Genomic DNA, 27,252 nt, shown 5'->3' with positions numbered 1-27,252 from the left:
ATTATCTAAAGTATGGCGGAATGTTGACTCTAAGCATTCAGTTGCCTGATCAAGTTCTGCAGGGGCTGACAGTGACCCAATCAAAGTTGACAACTCTGGGAGATCATTTATAAAGCTCTGTGTAGTAGTTGACGTGAAAGTACGTTTAATACAGTAGCGTGGTGAGGTGCATATATTATTACTCAGACATAGTTTGAATGAGATGAGATAATGATCTGAGATAACTTCAGACTGTGGAAGTATGACTATATTGTCTATGTTTAATCTGAATGTTAGTATTAGATCAAGGGTGTGACCACCATTATGGGTCGGTCCTATGACATTCTGCTTAATCCCGACTGAATCTAAGATGGACACAAACGCTGTTTTTAAAGGGTCTTCTGGGTTATCGAAGTGAATATTAAAATCTCCGACAACTAAAGCTTTGTCTAAGGAAATAACCACATCTGAGATAAAATCTGCAAATTCAGAAAGAAACTCAGAATATGGCCCCGGGGGCCTGTAAATAATAAGCAATGGAATTAACTGGGTAGACTTATTTTTCGAGGTTACATACATTATATGAGTATGAAGAACTTCAAATGTATTAAAATTTATAACCAGGTTTTTGTGTTACACCTAGATAATCGTTATAAATAACCGCAACGCCTCCTCCTCTGCCAGTTAGACGAGGCTGGTGTATATAACTGTATCCAGGAGGACTCGCTTCATTTAATGCTATATATTCATTTGGCTTAATCCATGTTTCAGTTAAACAAAGTACATTAAACTCCTGATCAGTAATGAGTTCATTAACCATTAGCGCTTTAGATGTAAGAGATCTAATATTTAATAGCCCCACCTTTAGATCAGAGGTGCTGGCAGCAGCTGTACAGTCAGTATGATCTAATTTTATATTGATTAGGTTACTGGAACAAACTCTCTGAAAATTTCTACCTTTTTGCTGAGCTCGGGGAACAGACACAGTCTCGATGTAGTGGACCCTGAGTGACGACTCTGTGCAGCTAGCAGACAGTCGGTTTAGCCTGTTCGTCTGCTCCCTGGCCTTGGCTCTGGATTGTCAGAAATTAACTAGGCCTGTTCTGAGACTATGACCTATGCTGCAGGAAATGAGAGCAGCACCTTCCCGAGTGGGATGGATACCGTCCCGCCCTAACAGGCCAGCAGTGCCCTCAAAATTAGCCCAATTATCTGTAAAGCCCACACTGTTTTCAGAGCACCACCTGGACAGCCAGCAGTTCAGCGACCATAACCTGCTGTAAGCTACATTGCCACGCCGCATTGGGATGGGGCCAGAGCATACTACAGCATCGGACATCGCCTTCGCTAATTTAAGCACCTCTACAAAGTTACTCTTAGTAACCTCAGACTGACAAAGGCGTATATCATTAGCTCCTGCATGGATAACTATCTTTGAGAACCTGTGCTTGCCTAGGACCCTAAGATTACCTGCTATGTCCGGCACCCTGGCTCCCGGTATACACCTGACTAAAGCTGCTGGTGCCCCTAAAGGCTGAGCTAATTTCACGTGCCTTATGATAGAGTCCCCTATAACCAGAGCTCTTTCAGGTTTCTCAGTGGGTGCATCACTAAGGAGAGCAAACCTGTTCGGCACGTGACGTGGAGAGGAGTGGTGCTCCCGTGGGCAAGCCTCAGTGGTAGCTTTGGCTCTACGCTTATGCCGCCGAGCCATCACCCATTCGCCCCGCTGTAAGGGCTCTAATGCCGGAGTTAGGGGATTACTAACTCCACCTAGGGCATCCAGACTTTCCCCTGCAGAAACTACAGTGTTCTCACGCTCACTAACCTGCTCTAAAGCCTGGACACGCGCTTCTAGCACTGTAATCTTCTCCGTCAGAGAGCTAACTAATCTGCACTTATCACAAATAAAGCTAATAAAGCTATCGCTAGTGACGGAGGAAGAATGACTAAACATCCTGCACTCAGCACACTGAACAGGCTGAAGGTGTGCCAGGATGAAAAGATTCACGTACCTTAAACGAAGATCTGTTGATATTAAAGCAGATCCGATGTGGATGGCCTCCACTTGTGGTCTTTACACAGGAGGAGAGAAAAAGAAAGCATGAAATTTCAAAATGTCTCACTTTCGACATTTGATATGTTGTCTATGTTCTGTTGTGAATACAATATCAGTTTTTGAGATTTGTAAATTATTGCATTCTGATTTTATTTACAATTAGTACTTTGTCCCAACTTTTTTGGAATCGGGGTTGTACGTTACGTTGCGAACACATTACTGAGCCTTATTTCCTTGATTGTTCTCCTGGTTTTCTGATCCCTGATTTCTTGTTTCCTCGTTGTCGATTCTGTCTTTGCCTGTGATACTTTGTTTGTGCTTCACCCGACCTCTTGCTTGTTCTCCGTGTATGGTTTATGCTCGCCGATTTCAATTGTTTGCCTTTTGTCTCTTTTATTAATCAAACCATCTTCTGCTCTTACATCCGACTCCAACCCATACCTGACGGAATACTTCACTAAACTATGGACGTAGCAGAAGTTTACCAGCACGCAGTTCCACACCACTTCTGGATTTCCATATCTTAGCTCTTAGCCATGTTTTTCCAGCTGTTTACTGGAATAGACACCCCGGCAGCCTATGATGGAGAATATCACCCTAGGGGATTCAGCCTGCAGTGTGCCTTTTTTAATGTGTATCTAGAAGAGCCTAAGCCTCCAGAACCTGTCTGGGTAAGCTGCATGATCTCCTGGCTTACAGGACGAGCATGCCGATGGGCCAAGTATCTCATGAGAATAGAGCACCCGTGCCTCCAGAGCTCACAGACTTTTCAGGTCATGCTCTGGTATATTTATGAGGCACTAGAGAAGGAGGACCCCCATGAAAATTTTTTTTTTGGGGGGGGCTATCACGTTTGTGGCTGATGCAGCGGCAGCAGAGGAGGCCATTGCTCCAGAGCTCCTCCCAGTGGCCGACACAGCGACAGGAGAGGAGGCCATTGCTCCAGAGCCAGCCCCACAGCCTGTTCCACAGTCAATCCATGAGCCAGCACCTGAGCCAGAGCCAGTGCCTGAACCAGAACCAGAGTCAGAGCTAGAGCCAGTGCCTGAATCAGAACAGGAGCCAGTGCAAGAGCCGGAGCCTGCATCAGAGCCAGAGCCAGTGCCTGAACCAGAGCAAGCCAAAGCCAGTGACTGAACCAGATCCAGAGCTAGGACCATCACAAGAGTCTGTGTCAGTGCAAGAGTCTGTGCCAAAACCAGTGCCAGAGTCAGAGCCAGTGGCTGTCAGTGCCAGCCCAAGAGTCAGAGCCAATGCCCACGCAAGAGCCAGAGCCAGTGCCAGCGCCAGAGCCAGCACCAGACTCAGAGCCAGTGCCAGCTCCAGCATCAGAGCTAGTGCCAGCACCAGAGTCAGAGCTAGTGCCAGAGCCAGTGCCAGAGCCAGCACAAGAGCCAATGCCAGAACCAGTGCCAGAGTCAATGCCTGAGTTGGAGCCAGAGCCAGCGCCACTGCCACTGCCAGAACAAGTGCCTGAACCAGCACCAGTTCCAGAACCAGTGCAAGAGGACGACAGGGCAGCCTCTGCCCCAGATGGCTATGAAGACATCGTTGTCCCGCCGACACCCAGCTATGAAGACATTGCCACTTCACCACCGCCTGGCCATGAAGACATCATCATCTCATTGCTGGGTCCTGACCAGGACCGGAACAATGCACAGACAGAGCTTGAGCCCAAGTCCAATCAAGAGCTCGAGCCTGCACCCAGTTCAAGGTCCAGGTCCAGTCCAGAGCTCGAGCCCATGCCTGAGTCCAGTCCAGAGTCCAAGTCATGTCCAGAGCTCGAGCCCGAGTCCAGTCCAGAACTTGAGCCCATGTCCAGTCAGGAGTTCACGTTCAGTCCAAGGCAGGAGCATATGTCCAGTCCCAAACCCAAGTCCTGTCCAGAGCTCAAACCCATGCCTGTGTCCACTCAGGAACCCATGACCAGTCCATAGCCCATGACCAGTCCACGACACAAGCCTATGTCCAGTCCGAAGCCCAAGTCCTGTCCAGAACTCAAACCCATGCCCGTATCCAGTCCAGAGTCCAAATCATGTTCAGAGCTCAAGTCCATATCCAGTCCAGAGTCCAAGTCCAGTCAAGAGCTCGAGCCCAAGTCCACTTCCAATCCTGAGCCTGATCCCACTTCCAATCAAGAGTCCAAGTCCTGTCCTGAGCCCACTTCCAGTCCAGAGCCTGATCCTAAGCCCCCACCTGAGCCAATAATCCGGTGCCATGTCAGCTCAGAGTGAGGTGGTGATGTCATGGCATCCAGCGTCAGGCCCTCATCCCCGGGGCCAGGAAAGATGGATTTATGCTCCCAGAGGAAGCTCTTTGGGGGAGGTTCTGTCACACCTATGCACTGTGGCGCATGCATCTGATGGACTCTCGGGCGTGCTCTGGACAGCACGCACACCATGGGGACTCTCGCGCATGTCGATTCTGTCTTTGCTTGCAATACTCTGTTTGTGCCTCGCCCAACCTCTTACTTTTTCTCCATGTGTGGTTTATGCTTGCCAGTTTGGATTGTTTGCCTTTTGTCTCTTTTATTAAATCAAACCATCTTCTACTCTGACATCTGACTCCAACCCATACCTGACAACTGTCACGTTTGTTTCTAGCCATGTTTATGGCTCTGCTTTCGGTTTCTTGTGTGTGTTTTTGTAAATATCAAGCCTGCTAATCAACATGCTTCCTGCACTTAGATCCATCTACCGTCGCATACCTGACAGAATACTTTACAAAGTCTCTGTGAAAACAACGTCCTTACAGCGCATGCTGATTGCACTCAGATCAGCATTGGGTGTTTCCCATAACAACTAGGTCCCAAGGGCATGCATAATGCGCTCCGAAGAATCCCTGAATGTAAATGCACCTTTTAATATAAATTTTTTTTGGAATTCTTACCTTCGTGGAAATGAAGTGAGCAGACCATAGGGTTTTTGACCTCTGTTTGACACCAAGTCCTGCTGAATTTTTTTTCCATTTTCCCTTCTACATTTAGAAGTCTTCCTAGTTTTTTTCCCCGTGATGATGAATTACTTTTGGTAAATTAATAAATCCGATGTCTTTGTTCCGTTCAAAACGATGTGCACATCCAAAAATGCAGCAAAACCTTCCTATACTGATCAATAACACCTAACTCAGCTGAATGAAGCACGACAAGCTGTCATGGTGGTGTAGTTACCATTGCTATGGGGTCACGTGATGGTGCAAAGCCTCTATTGTGTAACCAGGAAATTCATTATAGTTTTAATATGCAGTCTATTTTGTTGACATTATCAACTGTTCATTGATGGAGACTTGAGTGCAAGACTGTTCATGACAACTGCAGTTCTAAAGTTATCATGGTAATTGTAGTCCAAGCCATCAGAGAAAATTAAGTGTTCAGAGCCATCTTTTAGATTGTCCAGGATGTCATCATAATGAGAATATATACATTAAAACCACTGACAGGTGAATAACATTGATTATCTCATTACAATGGCACCTGTCAAGGGGTGAGATATATTAGGCAGCAAGAGCACAGTCAGTTCTTGAAGTTGATGTGTTGGAAGCAGGAATAAAAAATAGCCTCAATGAGGCTGTAGCTCATACTGGCCACTGTTGCTGTGTGTGAGTGTGAAATCCAATCAAAGAGTAGCATTTAATGTGACGAGTCACCCAAAAATTTCAGATGCCCATAAAATCGTAAATATGACAGGTGGCGCCACCATCTTGACAACTTTTATGCACACCCACCTGGGGAACATTGTATGTGAGTTTGACCAAAATCTGATCAATCCTGTAGGAGGAATAGCAATTTTTGCAAATTGTGGATGGACGACAATGACAGACGACGACGGACGGACGATACATGATCGCATAAGCTCACCTGGCCTGGCCTGCAGCTGGATGAGCTAAAAATGGGCAAGCTTAAGGATCTGAGTGACTTTGACAAAGGCCAAATTGTGATGGGTAGATGATTGGGTCTGAGCATCTCCAAAGTGGCACATCTTGTGGGGTGTTTCTGGTATGCAGTGGTTGCTACCTACCAAAAGTGGTCCAAGGAAGGACAACCGGTGAACCAGCAACGGGGTCATGGTTGGCCAAGGCTCACTGATTCGCATGGGGCACAAAGCCTAGTCCATATGGTCCAATCCCACAGAAGAGCTAGTGTTGCACAAACTGCTGCAAAAGTTAATGCTGACTAAAACAGAAAGGTGTCACTGGTTGTCCTTCCTTGGACCACTTTTGGTAGGTACTAACCACTGTAATGAAGAGGAGTAGGGACAGGGAATCACCCTGAAATATACCTCTTTTAATATCAGCATCTACCAAATATTTCCCTATGTATTCAAGTCTTGTGTTCCAAGATCCCATACTGTTGCTTATCAGTCTCACTACATTGTTCAAATAGTAATCCCAAGGTGTGTTGATTCATCATGACCTGGCATGCATTACCCATGATTCTTACCACCCCTGGTGGTTAGGAGGATAGAAATAGAATGCGAAAAGAAACTGCACTAGGGAGAAAAACAGTGCTACAAAATCAGTCTAAAGCACATTATATGGCCAAAAGTTTGTGGACACCTGGCCATCAGTCAAATGTTGCCCAAACTGTTTCCACAATTTGGAAGCACAATTTGTCTTTGTTTGCTGTAGCTTTACCATCTCCCTTCACTGTAACCAAAAGGCCTGAACCTGTTCCAGCATGACAGTGTCCCTATGCACAAAGTGAGCTTCATGAACACATGGTTTGCCAAAGTTGGAGTGGAAGAACTTGAGTGTCATTCACAAAGCCATGACCTCAACCCCACTGAACACCTTTAGGATGAACTGGAACCCCGACTGCAACCCAGACCTCCTCACCAACATCATTGCCTGATCTCACTAAAGCTCTTATGGCTGAATGATCACAAATCCCAACAGCCAAACTCCAAAACCTACTGGAAAACCTTCCCAGAAGAGTGGAGATTATAAGTGCAAAATGGGACTAAATCTGGAATGAGATGTTCAACAAGGACATTTGGGTGTGATGGTCAGGTGTCCACAAACCTTTGGCCACAGAGTGTATATAATACAACCAATGAATTTTGTTACTTTACCATTTCATAAACTATTAGCATAAGATCTAGAATTAAGATGTTTCTTGTTGGGCAGCATGGTGGTGTAGTGGTTAGCACTGTCACCTCACAGCAAGGAAGTTCTGGGTTCGAGCCCAGTGGCTGACGGGGGCCTTTCTGTGTGGAGTTTGCATGTTCTCCCCGTGTCTGCATGGGTTTCCTCCGGGTGCTCTGGTTTCCCCCCACAGTCCAAAGACATGCAGGTTAGGCTAATTGGTGGCTCTAAATTGACCATAGGTGTGAATGGTTGTTTGTCTTAAAGTGTCAGCCCTGTGATGGTCTGGCGACTTGTCCAGGGTGTACCCCGCCACTCACCCATAGTCAGATAGGATAGGTTCCATCTTGCCCGTGACCCTGCACAGGATATGCGGTTACGGATAATGGACGGATGGATGTTTCTTGTCATGAACTACACAAATAAATGGTTGTCACTTTATCCTTTGGTGGTATTTCTTATTTTTATACACAGTTCATTAAAAACCACATTGTTGAAGTAGAAGCAGAACTAATGTTTAACTCTTGGCACTTGTCATTGCCTATTATGCACTCATGTTCCTGGTCATACTGGGCAAACGTTGGGAGAATTCATACTTAATGGGATGCCAATACATTGCAGGACACCGGAGACACGCTCAAGGAAATGTACTTTTCTGAATAGGACAGATTTGTAATTTTCTGCTCCTATCAGCTCCATTATTGATGTTACACAGTAAGCATAATTACCTAACTAAAAATATAGTATAACTCTAGAATGAATGGTACCCTTCACGAGAATACCTGGAGCACCCTTCATAGTCCCCTTTCAGTGACAGAAGAGACTCTGCAGACCAAGGGATGGGCTATAGTCAGTAAGCGGATACCTACTATACATAGTAGGTGTACAAACACAGTAACAAACTGCCTGGTGGGTTCAGCTCCAAATCCAAATAGATTTCCTTTACTAGGAGGGCTAATAATGCCTGCAAGCTTGCTGCTTGTTCCACAACAAGTGCACAAAAGGAATGTAAGCAGATATGCCATACTTTTTCCTTTTGAAAAGTAACATTAGTTGATAGCTCTGGGCAGCAGTGACTTGTGACCATATGTTTTGGTCATGCACAATGACAATAACGGCAAAATTCAATTGAAAAACTGCCATGTAGTAGCTTGTGATAAACTATCTAGTGAACTTTTACAGTAACCCTATAAGAGGCAGTTGAGTGTCAGCAACAATTATTCAGCATACAGCCTAGCTGCTCATTTTGAAGTTTTAGATGTGCTGCTTGTTCAATAGTTTTCAATACAGCAAGTAGGTTTCCTGACAGAGGGCAAGACATTTACAGCTCATGAACCAGCATTCAACATCTTATAAACCCTACAGAAGGCCTGAAATTAGTCCCCTCCCCCCAAAAAAGGCCAGCATTGTAAAAAGGAGACATGTGAATTAGGGCTTTATGAAGATGACTCTTTTCTTGTCAAATACAGTACTGCCCTTATGGACAAGTCACCATTTGGTACAGATGGAACCGATCAGATCAACATGATTGACACTTCATACTGCACTACCATGCAGCCCATCTGTTGATAGTAATTCATGCACTCATTAATCTTTTGATTGTCACTGATGATTTATAAACATGAATGTTTAAATTACAATGTATGGAATAGTTTTTCAAGCCACTGTACTTGCGCCAAAACATATTGTAGGATATGGTATATTTATTGGAAAGTTTTAAAAATAAGATTACTCCTGAAATTCACCTAAACCCAAAATTCAGAACCAGTTAAGCAATTAAATAATTTATTTAAAAACAAAATGACACTTTAGTGTGCTAAGTGTACAAGGTATAAAAGCTGTAAAAGCATTTCACTTAAGTGGTTTCTTAGTTCAGATGTTGTTTTTACTTCTACCACCGACATTCCTAAATCAAAAAGCAGCTGATGCCGAGGTAACACAAGTATAATTAAGAACAATGGGAGTTTTAGGCTGTGACTCAGATCCACAAACTCTTGTCTGATGATACCCAATTCAGCTTTTCTTTTTCATGGACTTTCTTTGAAACTCACACACCACTACACAATTTCTAATGTGTACATCTTTATTTTAAAAGAAATTGATACATTACAACATCTGAGTGATAACTAAAACCCTAAAACACAAAAATCAGGTGTTACAGAACAGAATAATGACCAGGGTTTTTTTTTGACCCAAAAGCATCTGTGGTCCTGAGAACCCACGGTAAGGATGTGATGATTGAACTTTTTGTTGGTTTTAAACCTTATTTGACCCCAATTGCTTAGGTGGTCTTAGACAACTTAATGAACCTTTTTTTGTCATGGTGCTTTATCATTTTTAGAGCCATTTAAGGCCCTGGTCATTATTACCACAGTAACACAAATATTTTGCTGTATAGATTCCATAATAGTTACCCGCTACCCAAAAGCCCCACAAAGACTACACAATTTATAAAATATTTAATCACTACCACACAAATAAATGCTTGAATGTTAGCCACACCGTGTATTTCACAACTCTTTATAAAAAAAAAATTAACTCCTTTTGGCAATTTCAGGTAAACTCGGAGTTTAAAAGCATACTTAAAAAGCAGATCTTGCAGGCCTATGTAGCCTCCAGTAGGTTTAGCAGCAGGAACATTTGGAGCTCTACTGCAGTCATCATAATGATCATCAAGGTGGTCTTAACGGTCTCGGCGATCGTCATAACGGTCTCGGCGATCGTCATAACGGTCTCGGCGATCGTCATAACGGTCTCGGCGATCGTCATAACGGTCTCGGCGACGGTCGTCATAGCGATCACTTCGGCGATCATCATAATCACTTCGTCTGTCATCATAGTCACTTCGGCGATCGTCGTATCGGTCACTTCGTCTGTCGTCATAATCACTTCGTCTGTCATCATAGTCACTTCGTCTGTCATCATAGCGGTCGCTACGCCGGTCATCGTAGCGATCAGAATCATGCTGACGGTTATCTGGCCGTCCCTGCCGATCGTCATAGCGATCACTGCGTTCTTCACGTTCACTTCTGTTGGCTTTGCTCTCGGTACGTTCGTCATGGAGTACTTCAAGCTCCTGTGGTTCTTTATCTGTGTACTCCTCATTCACTGGAGCCCTGTTGGTAATAAATTGAACAATGTTTATTTATCCCCAAAAGCAAGCTGCCTGCTGAGCTTCTTCACCATTAACCCAACAAAGAAAATGCACATTACACCAGCAGTCAAAGCAAGACAAAAAAGGCAACAGACCAATACAAAAACTAAAAATAAATAAATAAAAATCCATAAGCACAGATTAAAGCAAATGCTGAACAATTTTTCCAGCTAAAAGTCTAATACCGACATTGGTAAACCTGTGCAATTAGAACAGGTCTTGTTTAGCTATTACGCTGCCTGACAGCAGTTTTCACAATTAAGTTATGGCATACTTTAGGGCGTATTCCTCAGCCTCCTTTTTTCGGCGGTAGCGGCGGCAGCAGCAGCAGATAATGAGAACCAGGAGGAAGAGACCAGCTACACCACCTCCAATTATTGCTGCTGTAGATCCAATGTTCATGGAGACTGAAGGACAAAACAGCACAAAATAAGAAACAAGGGAAAAGCCAAAAGCTGAGAAATAGGGAAAGGGGCCAACATTTTAGCATGATAAATAATGCTTGAAATACTTGCATGGCATGACGCTCAAAGTCAGCTCACAGGTTTCACTGCGAATTTTATTGGAAGATGTGCATTTATAATAACCACTGGTTTCCTTGGAAATATTGTAAAGTGACAGAATCCCATTCACTGAAGAGAGACATACAAAATAGTTATAGTAACAGAATGGAAAGTTTCCAGATATTAACTAGACGCTGGAGTTCAACATAATACCTATAAAAAGACACAGGTCCAAGAGCAAATACACATACCATCAGTGGATTTGGGTGGATTTGGTCGGGAATTATTACTGACATCATAGCTTTGCCACACGTATGTTGGCGCTGGTGTGCCCTCCTTTGAATGACATGTCAGTTTGATGTCCTGGTAATACTCTGCTTTGCCCTCAATAGCGCAGATGGGTTTGGATGGAGCCACTGTTTAACAGGAGAAGATCTGTGAGAACTACTGCACATTCCTTGCACATCTACAGGTGACTGCATCAGGTTATGTGTTTTTTTTTACTCTATTACACTCATATCAGGGCAGCACGGTGGTGTAGTGGTTAGCGCTGTCGCCTCACAGCAAGAAGGTCCTGGGTTCGAGCCCCGGGGCCGGCGAGGGCCTTTCTGTGTGGAGTTTGCATGTTCTCCCCGTGTCCGCGTGGGTTTCCTCCGGGTGCTCCGGTTTCCCCCACAGTCCAAAGACATGCAGGTTAGGTTAACTGGTGACTCTAAATTGACCGTAGGTGTGAATGTGAGTGTGAATGGTTGTCTGTGTCTATGTGTCAGCCCTGTGATGACCTGGCGACTTGTCCAGGGTGTACCCCACCTTTCGCCCGTAGTCAGCTGGGATAGGCTCCAGCTTGCCTGCGACCCTGTAGAAGGATAAAGCGGCTAGAGATAATGAGATGAGATGAGATGAGACACTCATATCAGCCATCTTGGCTGCAGTCTATAATGATTATACCCTACAAAAGTGTTTTCCTATCGGAAGGGGTTCAAACTATTTTTTATTTTTTTGAAAAAGCCAAGCACCCCAAATATCCAGCAAATCTTGAAAGAACACTTAACTAACCCAATTTTCTAGGAGTTTATATATAAACTGTAACTAGCATTTCTGATAATATTCAGAATATTTCTGAAAATATTCAGATTAAGGTTACAATGAATCAATTAATATTATTAAACCCACATGTAGACACTTTTTTTAAACTTATTTTAAAAACTTTAAAGTTTCTTACTCTATTGGCAGGTAAAGTTGGCTTCCTTCTATAAAAAGGGTTAAAAGGTCACAAAGTCAACAGAACTAAACAACTATTTCAAGCTGTAAATGAAGCTTAAAGATCCAGAAATTTAGATTAGTGCAGTGAGATTTCTCAATATCTATGTCAGTCCACACGCCATTCTCTTTATACCTTACCCATGAATGTAGCCTACAACGTGACTAATGCAGTATCCCTACTGGCTCCACACAACCATGATTATCAGCTCCATTTCAGCGAGTTTTCACATTTTGTCTCTCTAGATTCCCACTACTGGTCAGTTAGCAACTAAATTCACTAGCAACAAAAATCTTGCAAAAATGATGAAAAGAAGTCATCAAGTCAGTGTTATAAGCAAACTTTTATAAACAATGGCCTCAATTATCAAGCTGGATGCACATTTACAGTACCAGTCAAAAGTTTGGAAACACCTTCAAATTCGATGTTTTTTCTTTATTTTAATTAACTAAAAGACACTTTGTGTCTTAAAGTAATGACTGTTATTTCTCTTTACTTAGTTGAGTGGTTCTTGACATAATATGGATTACTACAGTTGTCGAACAGGGCGATTTACTGTATTTTTATTATTTACTCTTTACTGGTCGATGGTGTCAAATGCATTAAGAAGGCAAGAAATTCCATTTTTGACAAGACACACCTGTTAATTGAGAAGCATTCCAGGTGACTACCTCATGAAGCTGGTTCAGATAATGCCAATAGTGTGCAAAGCTGTTATCAAGGTAAATAGTGACAACTTTGAAGAATCTAAAAGATGAAACGTTTTTTTAACACGTTTTTGTTTACCATATAATTCCATATGTTATTTCATAGTTTTGAGGAGTTCAGTATTGTTCTACAATGTAGGAAAAGAAAAAAACAAAACATAGAATTTGAAGGCGTTTCCAAACTTTTGACTGGTACTGTATGCAAGTCCCCCCCCATCTCCCATTCCACACTCCAGCCCAGTCAGTGGCAGTAATGCACCTTTAAGTTGGTTTGCCAACCACCACAAAAAAAAAACCTAAAGAAGAAGGACCCCCCCCCCCGTGTGTGTGTGTGTGTGTGTGGGGGGGGGGGGGGGGTTAAATGTGATAATTCTTTTATTTTTCAAGAATTAATCACATTTTTCACAAGTTCCTACTGTCATTTTGCCGGTTTGTTTACATTAAATCAAATCAAATCAAATCAAGTTTATTTGTATAGCGCTTTTAACAATAAACATTGTCGCAAAGCAGCTTTACAGAATTTGAACGACTTAAAACATGAGCTAATTTTATCCCTAATCTATCCCCAATGAGCAAGCCTGTGGCGACGGTGGCAAGGAAAAACTCCCTCAGACGACATGAGGAAGAAACCTCGAGAGGAACCAGACTCAAAAGGGAACCCATCCTCATTTGGGCAACAACAGACAGCCTGACTATAATATTAACAGTTTTAACAGGTATAACCCTCAACTGTCCTCATGGGGCCGTCCTTCACAGGAGTGGGGCGATAAAACTCCGACCAGACACAGGGCACCAGGATGGATCAAGCAGGCCACATTAAGTGGAAATTATTTTGTCAGACATTTTGTATAAAGTTTTTATTTATCGAATTTGCAAAAGATAAAAAAAAAATGCTCTGTTTCTTAAAGGAACAGTCCACCGTACTTCCATAATGAAATATGCTCTTATCTGAATTGAGACGAGCTGCTCCGTACCTCTCCGAGCTTTGCGCGACCTCCCAGTCAGTCAGACGCAGTCAGACGCGCTGTCACTCCTGTTAGCAATGTAGCTAGGCTCAGCATGGCCAATGGTATTTTTTGGGGCTGTAGTTAGATGCGACCAAACTCTTCCGCGTTTTTCCTGTTTACATAGGTTTATATGACCAGTGATGTGAAACAAGTTCAGTTACACAAATTGAAATGTAGCGATTTTCTATGCTATGGAAAGTCCGCACCATAATGACAGCCGTACTAACACCTTCTGCGCGCTTCGGCAGCGCATTGATACGGAGCTCAGATATCAATGCGCTGTCGAAGCGCGCAGAAGGTGTTAGTATGCCTGTCATTATAGTGCGGACTTTCCATAGCATAGAAAATTGCTACATTTCAATTTGTGTAACTGAACTTGTTTCATATCACTGGTCATATAAACCTATGTAAACAGGAAAAACGCGGAAGAGTTTGGTCGCATCTAACTACAGCCCCAAAAAAATACCATTGGCCATACTGAGCCGAGCTACATTGCTAACAGGAGTGACAGCGCGTCTGACTGCGTCTGACTGACTGGGAGGTCGCGCAAAGCTCGGAGAGGTACGGAGCAGCTCGTCTCAATTCAGATACGAGCATATTTCATTATGGAAGTACGGTGGACTGTTCCTTTAAAATCCAGTGAATGTGGATAGAACAACAGTTATTCTACTCAATCTCGTCGTACATGGCTTATAGCCGACTCGGTGCTACATGTACACTCATGTACGACTCGATTTCGTGGAACAACTGATTTTTATACAGTTTTTAATTAGGGCCCGAGCACCGTTTGATGCGAAGACCCTATTGTTTTTTCGAAGGATTATTATTATTATTCTACTGTGTTTGGCCTTATTTGAGGCATTTCCCATGCACGAAAACTCATGAAATTTGATACACACAGTCATAGTCACCGCTACTCAGCCACAGACTTTTGGCCCAGGGACTTCATAGTGTCCCTTTTTCCATTTCCCATTGAAATGAATGGGTAGAACTTTGGAATGATGTCATAAGGCCATTTGGAGGGAAATTACACATGATCATTTTTAACGTACTCCTCCTAGACGGTTCATCAAATTCATGTCAAACTTGGCAAACATGATGCCAAGCTATTGCTGAAGTTGAATTGCGAAGGGATTTTTGATATGTTGTAAGATTATAATATATAATATGCCAAGATATTGTTGAATGTTGAACTTGATATCTTGTAATATGATTCTGATACTCTTTAGCCGTTATGGGCCTGTCTGGTATAGCGCCACCAACTGGTCAAGGAAAGAATAGGGTTTTGAATGTGTGTGTTTTGACACATGATGAATTTTAACATGCTCCTCCTAGACGGTTCATGAGATTCATGTGAAACTTGTTATACGTGATGCCAAGATGTTGCTGATATTAAATTGCGAAGGGATTTTTGATATCTTGTAATATGTTGAAATGGCCTTATGATTTTAATATCTTGCCACATAAACAGGAAACATGTCAGAAAGCCACAGTGCATTGACTGTATAGTCGGACACTTCTTACTTCAATAGATATTATGATTATTATGATAACCTGACGCCCAATGGGCCTGCCTGTTATAGCGCCACCACCTGGCCAAGCAGGAACTGTGCCAGAAATTGGCAATGCCTTAACTGATTGATCTGACACTTTACAAAATATTGTGTATTATGATTGTGATGATAGTCACATGTGTAATTCAGATGCCTAGCACAGCACCACCATCTGGCCAAGTAGGAAATGGGGGAAAAATGTTCAATTCAGGGCGGCACGGTGGTGTAGTGGTTAGCGCTGTCGCCTCACAGCAAGAAGGTCCTGGGTTCGAGCCCCGGGGCCGGCGAGGGCCTTTCTGTGTGGAGTTTGCATGTTCTCCCTGTGTCCGCGTGGGTTTCCTCCGGGTGCTCCGGTTTCCCCCACAGTCCAAAGACATGCAGGTTAGGTTAACTGGTGACTCTAAATTGACCGTAGGTGTGAATGTGAGTGTGAATGGTTGTCTGTGTCTATGTGTCAGCCCTGTGATGACCTGGCGACTTGTCCAGGGTGTACCCCGCCTTTCGCCCGTAATCAGCTGGGATAGGCTCCAGCTTGCCTGCGACCCTGTAGAACAGGATAAAGCGGCTAGAGATAATGAGATGAGATGTTCAATTCACTGATGGATTGATCTGAAACTTTACAAAATATTGGATATCGTGATTCTGATGATATTGACACGTCTAAATCACATGTCTAGCACAGTATCACCATCTGGCCAAGCAGGAAATGTGCCAAAAATTTTCAATGCTTTGACGGATTGATCTATGACATGCCTGACATAGTGCCACCAACACACTCATATGCATGTAGCACACACACATAGTTGCAATCATACACACACACATGAATACTCACGGGAATGGGTGGCATATACAATTCTGTGCACACACATAAACTCAGTCATATGCATATTTATGCATACACACACACCAGTAGCGGCTGGTAGTCTTTCAAACAGGGGAGGCTGGTCGGTTACAATATTTCCAGATTTTAAAAGAAAAAACACATCAATTTTGCCCATACTCTTGCCTCTGATCTGGCTGATTGTTGGCAGCGTCACAAACTGTGAAATAACAGGTTCTTTTGGCCCATTAGCCTACTGTCCAATATACATGATGGTGGTGTTTGGAGGGGTATATTTTAACATTTTATATTTTAAAATTGTGGCATGTTGTTTAAAAATTGATCATTATTGAAAGCAGCTCTTTGTCAGGAGCCTCAGCAGTAACAGCAGAGTGTTCTGGAATAGGCACAAGTACTGACCTTGGGGAGCCAAACAGAGCTGGGTGCCACACATTTCATTCAATGACACTTTCCCTATATTTTACTTATTTTGACGGAGAAATGTTTTATTGACAATTTTGATAACCCTTCACTTTTAATCTAGGTCTGTAGTGTGAAATGTTCTCGGCTGTGTTTTTGTTTAAAAATGTTTTCCAAATTGTAGCTGTGTTTAATTCATATCCAGAAAAATATATATTCCAATATAATATACTCAGCATAAACATTTTAAATAGATTCTATATTTTTGGTCCATCCATGACATATTACTAAAGTAGCCTATTTGCTGTTGTTGATGTGGGTCACTTGCTGTTAGCCAATTCACTTTCTCGTAGCAGGAGAGCTGAAAGGAACGAGTATTATTCCCTACCTTTTTCACCAAGTCAATTTGAGGCGTTGGTCTACCCTGCTCTTTAATTTTAATTTTTTCCTCGAAAGGAAGACTGGCAAATGGCTTCGCCAAAATTAAATCAGCAATGCTTGGCATCCGTGCACAGCTTTCTTGCTAGCTGACTAGCCCCCTCAAGTTCAAGTTCAGTCACTCAAATAAACGAAATTTCTGGAACTAAGATAGCAAACTTGACAACACTATATTTACACTTTATTTACAATGAAAATATATACAAACTAAAAAAGCTGGTAGAAACCGTATGTAATGAATGAAATCGAAATGTAAGCTGATCTCTTACAATACACCACAGCACTTGCGAATCCGCATGGGACTGAACTGAAATTCACCGCTGCCTGTCTATATTTGAAACGAGCTGTCAATCAAAGAAAATATCCGGCCGCTTTCACCAATCACCAGTCTCCTCGCGGAAAGCTTTGCCATGTCCCTCCCACTGTGAGGCTGGGAGTCCGGTGGGCAGGTGTTTTCGCAGTATTTGTCCAATAATCGTCTTGCATTTTGAGATTGAAAAGCGCATAGCTCCCAAATGCCATTGAAGTCCACTGAGGCTGGGCTGCATCGCGTTGTCACGAGGGGGAAAAACTCACGCACACATTAGGCGAACTGGGGAAAGTTATAACGGAATGATTTCGCACTGTAGTGGGTTGAGCACATATATTTCTGATTCTGGATCTGAAATAGCAATGTTATAAGGTCGGCTATAACATAAGCCTAGCGCAATTCATCCTACACGATGTTCGTCATTTTTAGAGGAGGCTGAGCCTCCCTCGTTGTCTTAGAGCAATCGCCCGTGACACACACACACACACACACACACACACTCAAGTATGCACTCACATGCACACGCAACATCTATGAGCACACTCACTCTCTCACACACACACACACACACACACACACACACACACACACACACACACACACACACACTTTCTCTCTCCCCCTCTGACAAACAGACACACACAATATTGTGCCATCATTGTGCATTTTGCTGCAGACATATGTACATGCAGAGTTTTCATATGTCTGCAGCAAAATGCACAATGATGGCAGGTCACTATTATTGTGTGTGTGTGTACACATGCAGAGTTCTCAAACACACACACACACACACACACAAATAGTGACCTGCCATCATTGTGCATTTTGTTGCAGACATATGAAAACTCTGCATGTACACGCACACAGACACACTGCAGACACAGGAAAGCTAAGATGACTTAAGATTACAGCGTGAGATAGAGATAAGGAAGAGACACATGTATAGTTTTGTACATATATAAATGTACATTTTCACACCACAGAAACACACACACACAGTCTTTGTCTGTCTATCTCTCATCCGTCAAGCTGTCATGGCATTTGCAACATGCACATCACCTTTGAACATTTGATGAATATATGACGTGACTGTTTTGTTGGGTGGCGGAATGTCCTGGGTTGCACAACCACATGTGCGAGGGCCCGTCAAGGCTGCTAGCGGCTTTAATTATTATTTACTTACACACACACACACACACACACACACACACACTAACCTGTTTACCTGTAGAATGCTCCAAACAGATTTATTTATTTATTGAGCATTTCTAAAATTTCCCAGTCTTTTGTTTCCCTGTCCCAATTTTTTGGGAACATGTTGCAGGCATCAAATTGAGAATGTGTATATTTACTTACTGTTCAAATTTCGTAAAGCTGCTTTGCGACAATGTTTATTGTTAAAAGCGCTATACAAATAAACTTGACTTACACACACACACACACACACAAAAAAAAAAGGTCCACTTTTAATATTAAATATCTTGTCTTAATATTGTATTATTCAGTTGAATACAATGTCAATTACACAATACGCCAACCTTTTTTGTATTGGGGTTATATTATTAATATGCTATTTGCATAATATTATTTGTTAGCATTACATATTACCAGCCCCTGTACTCACCCAAAACCACAACCTGAGTGACATCTGATAATTGTCCTTCGCTGTCACCAGGAATTCTAACTTCACACTCATAGTCTCTGCTGTCCTTTGATACAAGAGATGCCATTGTCAAGTTTGCCCATCCTTTGCCAATGTCTGACTTAAGTGAAGCTCGGCCCTCGTATTCTGAACTGATGTCCAGTTCAGTTTTTCCATCTGCAAAGTCGTAATATGTGAGGATGTCAATCTAGGAGACAAAAGAATTTAGCATAAACATAAAATCATAAACCAACTACAGAGGTTCACAATATGATTTTCCCACAATATTTCTGAAAAAGTTGAAATGAAGGGGTTTTTTTAAATTGGTAATAAAACTTATTTTCCTCTTTATCAAATTAAATATTCCTTTTGTTGAATTAAAAAAAGTTTCATTTTCTTAAAATTATTTACTCAAACTGTAAAGGATGGAGTAAAATATAATAGCCTATTAACTAAAATATTCCTTTTATTAAAAATGGAAAAAAACAAAAACAAAAACAAATAGGCCTCTTCTTAAATTTGCATGAACATTTACCTCTACCTTCATTTCTTCAGCTTTGGGCAGTCTGTAAAAAGAGCTCAGATTTCTTAGAAATCTATTTGTGCAGTCAATCGCACAACAGCTCCTTCCCACTTTAGATTTGTGGGTTTTTTTGTGTGCGCATATATTATAGAATATGTGTTTTTGCAGCATTAGAGCTGTTACACTTCTGCATAGGGTTAAGTCATCCGTATTCCCAGTATTGTACATTATTGCCCTCTGCAGTCTAAACAACACAATTACAGCTAGGAAAAACTAAGATTACGCAGCCTGATAATCGCAGTTTATTTTTTTTATTTCATCGATTCCAATTATAAATTTGCATCACAATTTATTGTTGCATGATATCATTACATGCCTACTTGCAATTATTAAAATAACTAAGAAGAAATGAAAGGAAGGTGAAAAGGAAAGTGCTGAAGCAGCATAAGAAGAAAATTATTCTGAAGCGAGTTCATTACAGCAGGATCATCAGGATTATCTGGCTCTGCAGTCCATAGGATTATGACTGGTTTGCCAGTTATCTTGGTCAGGAACTTGCATGGTATAACTGCAGAGTCACCACGAGCAAAATCATAAGAGCCCTTTGGGATGTCAACAGTTAAAGATGAAGCCAGGTGAATCACTGGAGGGGGAAAAAAAATCATTTCTATGATTAATATTTCAAGCATACCCGTATAAACAAAATACAGTAGCTAATAGTTTACATTACAGTACTCAGAGGCCAAACTCTCCAACACATCCAAAGAAGAAAAAAAGAAACGACTCTTCTATGCATAAAAGCTCTGACAGTATATGCACGCTCAGAGAGATTTTATGCAGTAATAAACGTAGAGGATTCGCCAAGCTGTTGCTGAATTTCCTTCTGATTTTTTTTGTGCAAGTTCATAGCTATTCTTAATATTTGGCAGAGTTTAGCCGGCAAGATTAGACAGTTTATTTGCAATTCACTACCATTATCTCAGCTTATCTTGAGGTCATGTTTACCTGAGAAGCTACATGACACGTTCACCACTGATACAAATCAATCATTCTTGAAACCTATAATGTTGTAACTATTATGGAAACTTAAACACACACTTTTGGTGTTGTGGAGATTCTTTGTGAATGGCATTAAGTTTTAGGAATGCAATTCTGATTTATTATTAGCCAGTTAAAAATGATCACTACAATAAACGGTGGAGTCGATTTTACAACACTTCTTTTTGCAGCTCATGCTCATTTCTGTCTGACATTACTTTTAGACAACTTGTACTACTTCTTGTCTGGCAGCCTGCAGCAACCAGGCTGGATCAAAATATCGACACTGAACGTGTAATTACATTTATATTCCTATAGATATGTAGAAATTTAGGCCATTTGTAACAACCAGACAGTGTTACATCAGATATCATCAGGTCAGGTTACCAGTCATTCCTCCATAAACCAGCACTTGTTTCAAGCCATTTCCATTTACAATAAGGCGGACACGCTGACGCATTGCAGCACGTGGCAGAAACCACATCTACGTCCTACATGCAAGCACATACCTGTAGGTCTTACTCTTTCTTACCTGCAACACATGAGCAAGTGACGGAAGCTACAGATACCAAAACCACATGTTGCCATACTTAATAGTAGCACGTGAATTTGTCATGATAGTACGCTTATTTGTAAAATATGTCGTACTGTGCAAATACTTGGATTAAATCATTTATTTGAGCGATGGCAAAACAAATCTTTCCCACCCAAGCTGTTTCAAGAGTTCATGACTCAACGCTTTTCAACATAGTGCACAATTGTGGCCTCTGGTGTGCACAAGCATGAAGTGCAGATAGTAATGATTGCAGTTGTTGTTTTTAAAAACAAATACAAGGCACCTGGCTCTGCCAAACAATGTTTTTACAACAAACTGCACCCTTATTGTACACATCTATAATAGGTTACATCAATTTATAATGAGCCTATTGTCTAACACACATACAAACCTCATTCCATTACATTTAACCCAGGCTTAATACTGTACTTCACCTATTACCTTGTACACAACGCTCATGTGGGTTTAACTGACCTGTAAAATATACTTGACACATTTGCCAGTGAGCTTATTAATACAAGTTTGTCTTATGCTGGTTCAAAAAAAAACAAAATAGGTCATCCGTCATGAAGTCTCTCAAGCCACCAAAACTAAAAACACTATTTGTTTGCGCAAGTGCTGACAGTGTTTCAATTGAATATTGAATGATTTTTTGACACATGCCTTGGAGATTCAGTATCAAGAGTGGCACCATTCATTCATTTAAAAAAAATATATATAACTAAAAGGTTAATAGCCAACTCCAGGGGTTCCCAAACTTTGTGTCGATATTAATGGACATTATGAACCGCCTAAGGAATTATTCTAACACTGGAACATTTGTCATTATGTCTTTTCAGTGCTTGCAGAGACTTATTGTGCACCTAGCTTTTACAGCATTTTCAGCTTCTCATTACCTTTATATTTGCAAATCCATATTCAAATAACTGGTGTACATATGTTTGGGTTGGTTTTCTGTTGCCCCCCCTGAGTCTGAGACACTTGATGTATGAGTAGCACGCTGTGTGAGCACAATCGCTATCAGGTGTGTTAAAATGTAAATAACTTTTCTAGAATTTCACCAAAACTCATTGAATTTTCAGCATTGTAAGAGAACTCCCTAAAGTATTATTCAGCAAAACCCCAGAATGATGGCACAAATCTAGAATTTTTAACAGAATTTTAGTTCTTAAAATTTAACGTAATTATGGACATCACGCGTAACATTTACACCCGTGAAAAATCACTTTAAATGCTGTTTTGAAAGTTTTGATCAAATATTCTCTATAATTAAAAAAAAAAAAAAAAAAACTCGCTTAAATATTATAAAACAGTCTTAATGTATCAAAAATAATTTTGATAAAGCAAGGAAATTCGGAAGAAAATTTGTTTTTTCTTTTGCTTGTTGTGCGCGTCACGCTACCAAAATCTAACTAACCCCTTCACGAACAATTCCAACTTTCATGGACTTGTAGCGCGAATAAACCTTTCAAAAAAATATATAATACTTCTCACCCAGTAAATTAGAATCCTGGTGATTTATATCCTCGTAGCTTCAGTAGATCTAGAGATTTAGTCGATTTAGTAAATCCCAAACGCTGTGAAACACGCCAGCCATCTATGGTGAGAAGTGCTGCTGTAGTTGAGAAACTCTCATTTCTCCCGCTTCCAACTAACTCAGTGACCCAGACCAAAATAACAATGTCACGCTCATCACTTAAGGATGCCAAGTTTCACGGAAAAATACAGCGAAATAAACTTGCTAGAAGCATTTTTCAAAATCCCAAACATTATGAAACATTTCTTGTAGGGTTTCAGGTTACAAATTTCGAGAAGAGAAATTGCGGCGCAAAAGTTTGCCACTAAACTCGCGAAAATACTCCATCCTAGCGAGTTTCACAACCGAACTAGGCTACATGACAGTCCGTGACCACCCAGGAATGTTCTAGAAGGTACGCTTCTGGGCACGTGAAGGTAGTAAAGGTAGTATTTCCACTGTCTTATGACGTTTTTGCTTCTTTTAGCACGATAAACAATGCATTATGGGTAATCATTAAAATGCTGATTTCAAGGTTAATGGGTAAAAACAACTAATTTATATAGATATTGTAAAAATTGTGCCTAATAGTTATTTCAGTACATAAAATCAAAACCTGAATTTTTAATTTTTTTCCCTATGTTACACCATTGTGCATCTATAGCATGCTACTCATCCCGCTGTTGAGGATCAAGTGGACGTAGATGGCTGGGGGGGAAAAAAAAAAAAAAAGGTCTGTTGGACTCACAAAAGAAAACCATTTGCACCATCATCTGGAGTTCGAATCTTGATGATGACACAGCCATCTGTTTCCTGGAGTCCAAGAGAGCAAAATTGGCCATGCTCTCAAGATTTCCCCTGTCAATTAGAGTGACACTAGCCAATCCTGGATGTCTGTGAATTTACGTGTGCGGAAGTGGACAGATAGTGCTTTCTTTGAAGTGCATTACTGCACTAGCATATAATAAACACTCCCCTGATGTTGTATGAGCAGCAGCAGTTTGAAAAGATGTGGTTAGCTGGCTTCGCATGCCAACCTATGTTCTGCCTGACTGGCAGCCATCTTGCGATAGGGGAGAGTTGTCTGGTGGGTTGGAATGGTCCCTGACTCATTTAGGGAGGGGGGGAAAAAGAGAAAGAAAATTATTATCATTATTACTGAACTCCTACAGTGGTACAGTGTGTCAGTGTTTTTTTTTGGGGGGGGGGGAGGATTAAAACTGCTTTAATTGGGGTTTGTCAGAATACGACCCTCATTAACTTCAAGATTAACAGCACACAATAGTAAAAATTTGTATAGTTAGAATAAATGTGTGTAATATTAATGCTTAAAAAGAAGCAAGAGCAGTTTGGGAACCCCTGGCTTATAGCATACAACCACTTGTCAGTAGTTTAGCATTGGTGGTGGTGTAGTTATAGCATAATGCTTATTATAACACAGTAGTACTGCATGTTTGACATTTTCTTCTATTTAAAAACTATGAAACATCAGCCAGACCAGCCCACCTTATCAAGATTGAACCCAAAATAATTATTTTTCATTCGTCACAGAATGAAAGCTGAGGAAACGGACAAGTTAGCGCCTGTCAAACAAAAAGAAGACGCCATAAACCAAGTCACCTGTCGAAGACAAGGCGTTGGCTCTCAACTTCCGGCATTTAACTCAACTGTTTTTATGACTCTAAAGGCATTCTGGGAAGGCTTTCTATAATTTATTTATGGTTTTAATTAACTTCTTGTTCACTGCTTTCATAAATTAATCAATATTTCAGTTTTATAAGCGTGAGTAGGACATACCTTTAACAAAAACAAAAAACAAAACCCACCCACACCTGTATGCAATTAACCTGGGAAACATTTTTCAAACATAACTACATAGTTATGTACAATTCTCTCTCTCTCTCTCTGAATAATGCTTTTTTTGGATTTCAAAACATCTCTAATTTTCTTACAGACAAAAATAATGACCATGGAATGACCTGACAGGTAAACTGCTGCCCAGACAGGTCCTGAGTGAGACACTTTATCCAGTAGATTAATTAATCCATACTTCATGTTTCTAGCCTGGGATGTTAATAATAAGTTTAGAAGATGCTAGAAATTTTACTCACCCGCAAAAAGCAAATAAATCATGAAATTCATATCTGCATTAAAATGAAACTAGCTCCTTCTCTGGAGGGGAAAAAACAAACAAACACAAAGTGTAAGCTGTTTAAGGTGAGCGCGCGCTTCTATTTCCACCTGAAATGAGAACCAGCGAAGCCCCGCCCACTCATCCAGACTCATGCTGTTCATCTCGACAGGTTCTGAAGGACTAGCACTTGGGCTAAGAATAAATACACACACACACACACACATATTACTATATATATATATTTTTTCCTTTTTAACAGTGTTTATTCTTATTTTGTATCTTCAGCATTTTTATTCACATACATTTTGTTGTTTAATGTGTACTCTGAAGATGTGGGCAGAAACAGGAAGTGTATTTTCAAGCTTTTGTGTTTCGAGTCACTTGAGAGGCAGAGCGCATGCGCGGGTACACACACACGCACAATATTTGGTTACGGGTGATTTCCTTTGAACTGTGCAGTCGTGGGGCCTGTTTCAGAAAGCAGGATTAATAAACTGAGTTAAGAAATAAAGTACAACTTTATTCATCACACACTTGTGAAATTCCTCTCTGCATTTAACCCATCTGAAGCAGTGAACGCACACACACACATACCCAGAGCAGTGGGTGGCCATGCTAACAGTGCAGGTGGGAGTTAGGTGCCTCGCTCAACGGCACCTCAGCCCAAGGCCGTCCCATATTAACCTAACTGCATGTCTTTGGACTGTAGGGGAAACCGGAGCAAACCCATGCAGACACGGGGAGAACATGCAAACTCCATACAGAAAGGCCATCGCCGGCCACTGGGCTTGAACCCAGAACTTTCTTGCTGTGAGGCAACAGTGCTAACCACTTACACCACCGTGCCGCCCAAAGGTCACTATGCCGCCATGACAGGGGGCACGCTTGTAGTGCGTCATTCAGCCGAGTTAGTTGTTATTGACCAGTACGGGAAGATTTTGCTGTGGTTTTGGAAGTGCAAATTGTTCTGAACAAAACAAAGACATCAGATGTTTTGATTTACCAAAAGTAATTCATCACTGGGGGAAAAAACTAGAGAGATTTCTAAATGTAGAAGGGAAAATAATTCAGCAGGACTCGGTGTCGAATGGAGAGGTAAAAACCCTATGGTATGCTCACTTCATTTCCATGAAGGTAAGAATTCCACCTAACCGCATGTCTTTGGACTGTAGGGGAAACCGGAGCACCTAGAGGAAACCCATGCGGACACAGTGAGAACATGCAAACCCCACACAGAAAGGCCCTCGCCAGCCACTGGGGTCGAACCCAGAACCTTGTTGCTGTGAGGTGACAGTGCTAACCACTACACCACTGTGCCGCCCCCTATAGGAAACCACTTAACATAAATACACTGCAACCCTGTGATAATGAACTCCTTGGGGGACGTCCAAATAGTTTGTTATACCAAAAAGTTTGTAATACTGAAATGCACCCATTTGTTACACCAAACACTCATTCTTGCTAACCAGTTACACCACCTGAACAATAGGTTGACTAACCCTGAGCTGTCAAACTCAGAGATTTCGGTTTCAGAACAGGTGATAACAATTGTGTGTGTGTGTGTGTTTGTGTGATGGCACGGTGGTGTAGTGGTTAGCATTGTCACCTCACAGCAAGAAGGTTCTGGGTTCAAGCCTAGTGGCAGACGAGGGCCATTCTGTGTGGCCATGTTCTCCCCCGTGTCTGTGTAGGTTTCCAGCACAGTCCAAAGACCTGGCTCTAAATTGACCGTGAGTATGAATGGTTGTTTGTCTCTATGTGTCAGCCCTGTGATGATCTGGCAACTTGTCCAGGGTGTACCCCGCCTCTCATCCATAGTCAGCTGGGATAGCATCCAGCTTGCCTGCGGCCCTGTACAGGATAAGCAGCTATAGATGATGGATGAATAGATGTGTGTTTGTGCATGTGGGTGCAACCCAACAGGCACAAAATGAACTTGCCAGCAACTAAAGGTGAAATATAAAAATATAGTTCAAACATGGGAGATAACCTGGCGACTTGTACCCCGCCTCTCGCCCATAGTCAGCTGGGATAGGCTGCAGCTTGCCTGTGACCCTGTAGAACAGGATAAACGTCTACAGATAATGGATGGATAGTTCAAACAGGTATGGTATAAAATACAGGTACAGTTTCAAATACTGCTACTGAAAGACCCTGAAATACCACACCAAGAAATTATTTATTAATTTAGAATTACTCAAATCTGGCCTAAACTCTAAATTATAATGGATAAAACACATTTAGAAATTGTGACTCATCAAATATGTTATATTTCTACAAGTATTTTTTCCATATTGAACATTTGAGAAGTGCAAGGTGCACATGCTATTTTGACTACTATCCTCACCCAATGTTTTAAAATTATAACAAAGACATGAGCTGAAAATCTAATTTGATGCATGCATTCTACAATAATTTAGTATTTACATGACCTAGACATTCTAATAATCACACACACACACAAAAAAAAAAAAAAAATCAGGGATTTTACTTACTTCAGTGTTGAGATGTATCCAGTCCAAGGAAACAAGGAGATACACCTCCAGG

General features: G+C 41.6%; 1 protein-coding gene across 1 annotated transcript; it reads right to left on the bottom strand.

Moving 5' to 3' along the window:
• Positions 1-9,185: 9,185 nt before the first annotated feature.
• gpa33a (glycoprotein A33 (transmembrane), paralog a) lies at positions 9,186-24,830 on the bottom strand. Its single transcript, XM_060898689.1, has 8 exons — positions 24,683-24,830; positions 23,320-23,675; positions 19,941-20,104; positions 18,921-19,146; positions 11,029-11,193; positions 10,790-10,906; positions 10,549-10,681; positions 9,186-10,236 (listed from the first exon to the last, which is right to left on the bottom strand). The coding sequence occupies exons 2-8, from the start codon at positions 23,411-23,413 to the stop codon at positions 9,804-9,806; spliced, it is 1,332 nt and encodes a 443-aa protein (XP_060754672.1). The 5' UTR covers positions 23,414-23,675; positions 24,683-24,830; the 3' UTR covers positions 9,186-9,803.
• Positions 24,831-27,252: the final 2,422 nt, after the last annotated feature.

Source organism: Neoarius graeffei, chromosome 18 (assembly GCF_027579695.1).
Source record: "Neoarius graeffei isolate fNeoGra1 chromosome 18, fNeoGra1.pri, whole genome shotgun sequence".
NCBI lineage: Eukaryota > Metazoa > Chordata > Actinopteri > Siluriformes > Ariidae > Neoarius > Neoarius graeffei.
This window is presented reverse-complemented; position numbering and strand designations above follow the sequence as displayed.

Bases quoted from the DNA above. Each gene is read 5' to 3' on its own strand.
- gpa33a (XM_060898689.1), bottom strand. From the start codon at position 23,413: ATGGCCAATTTTGCTCTCTTGGACTCCAGGAAACAGATGGCTGTGTCA. The intron at 19,147-19,940 runs GTAATGAACTCG...TTTGTCTCCTAG, and splicing joins ATAATCCTGATGATCCTGCT to ATTGACATCCTCACATATTA. The intron at 10,682-10,789 runs GCAAGTATTTCA...TTTGTCCTTCAG, and splicing joins GACTTTGAGCGTCATGCCAT to TCTCCATGAACATTGGATCT.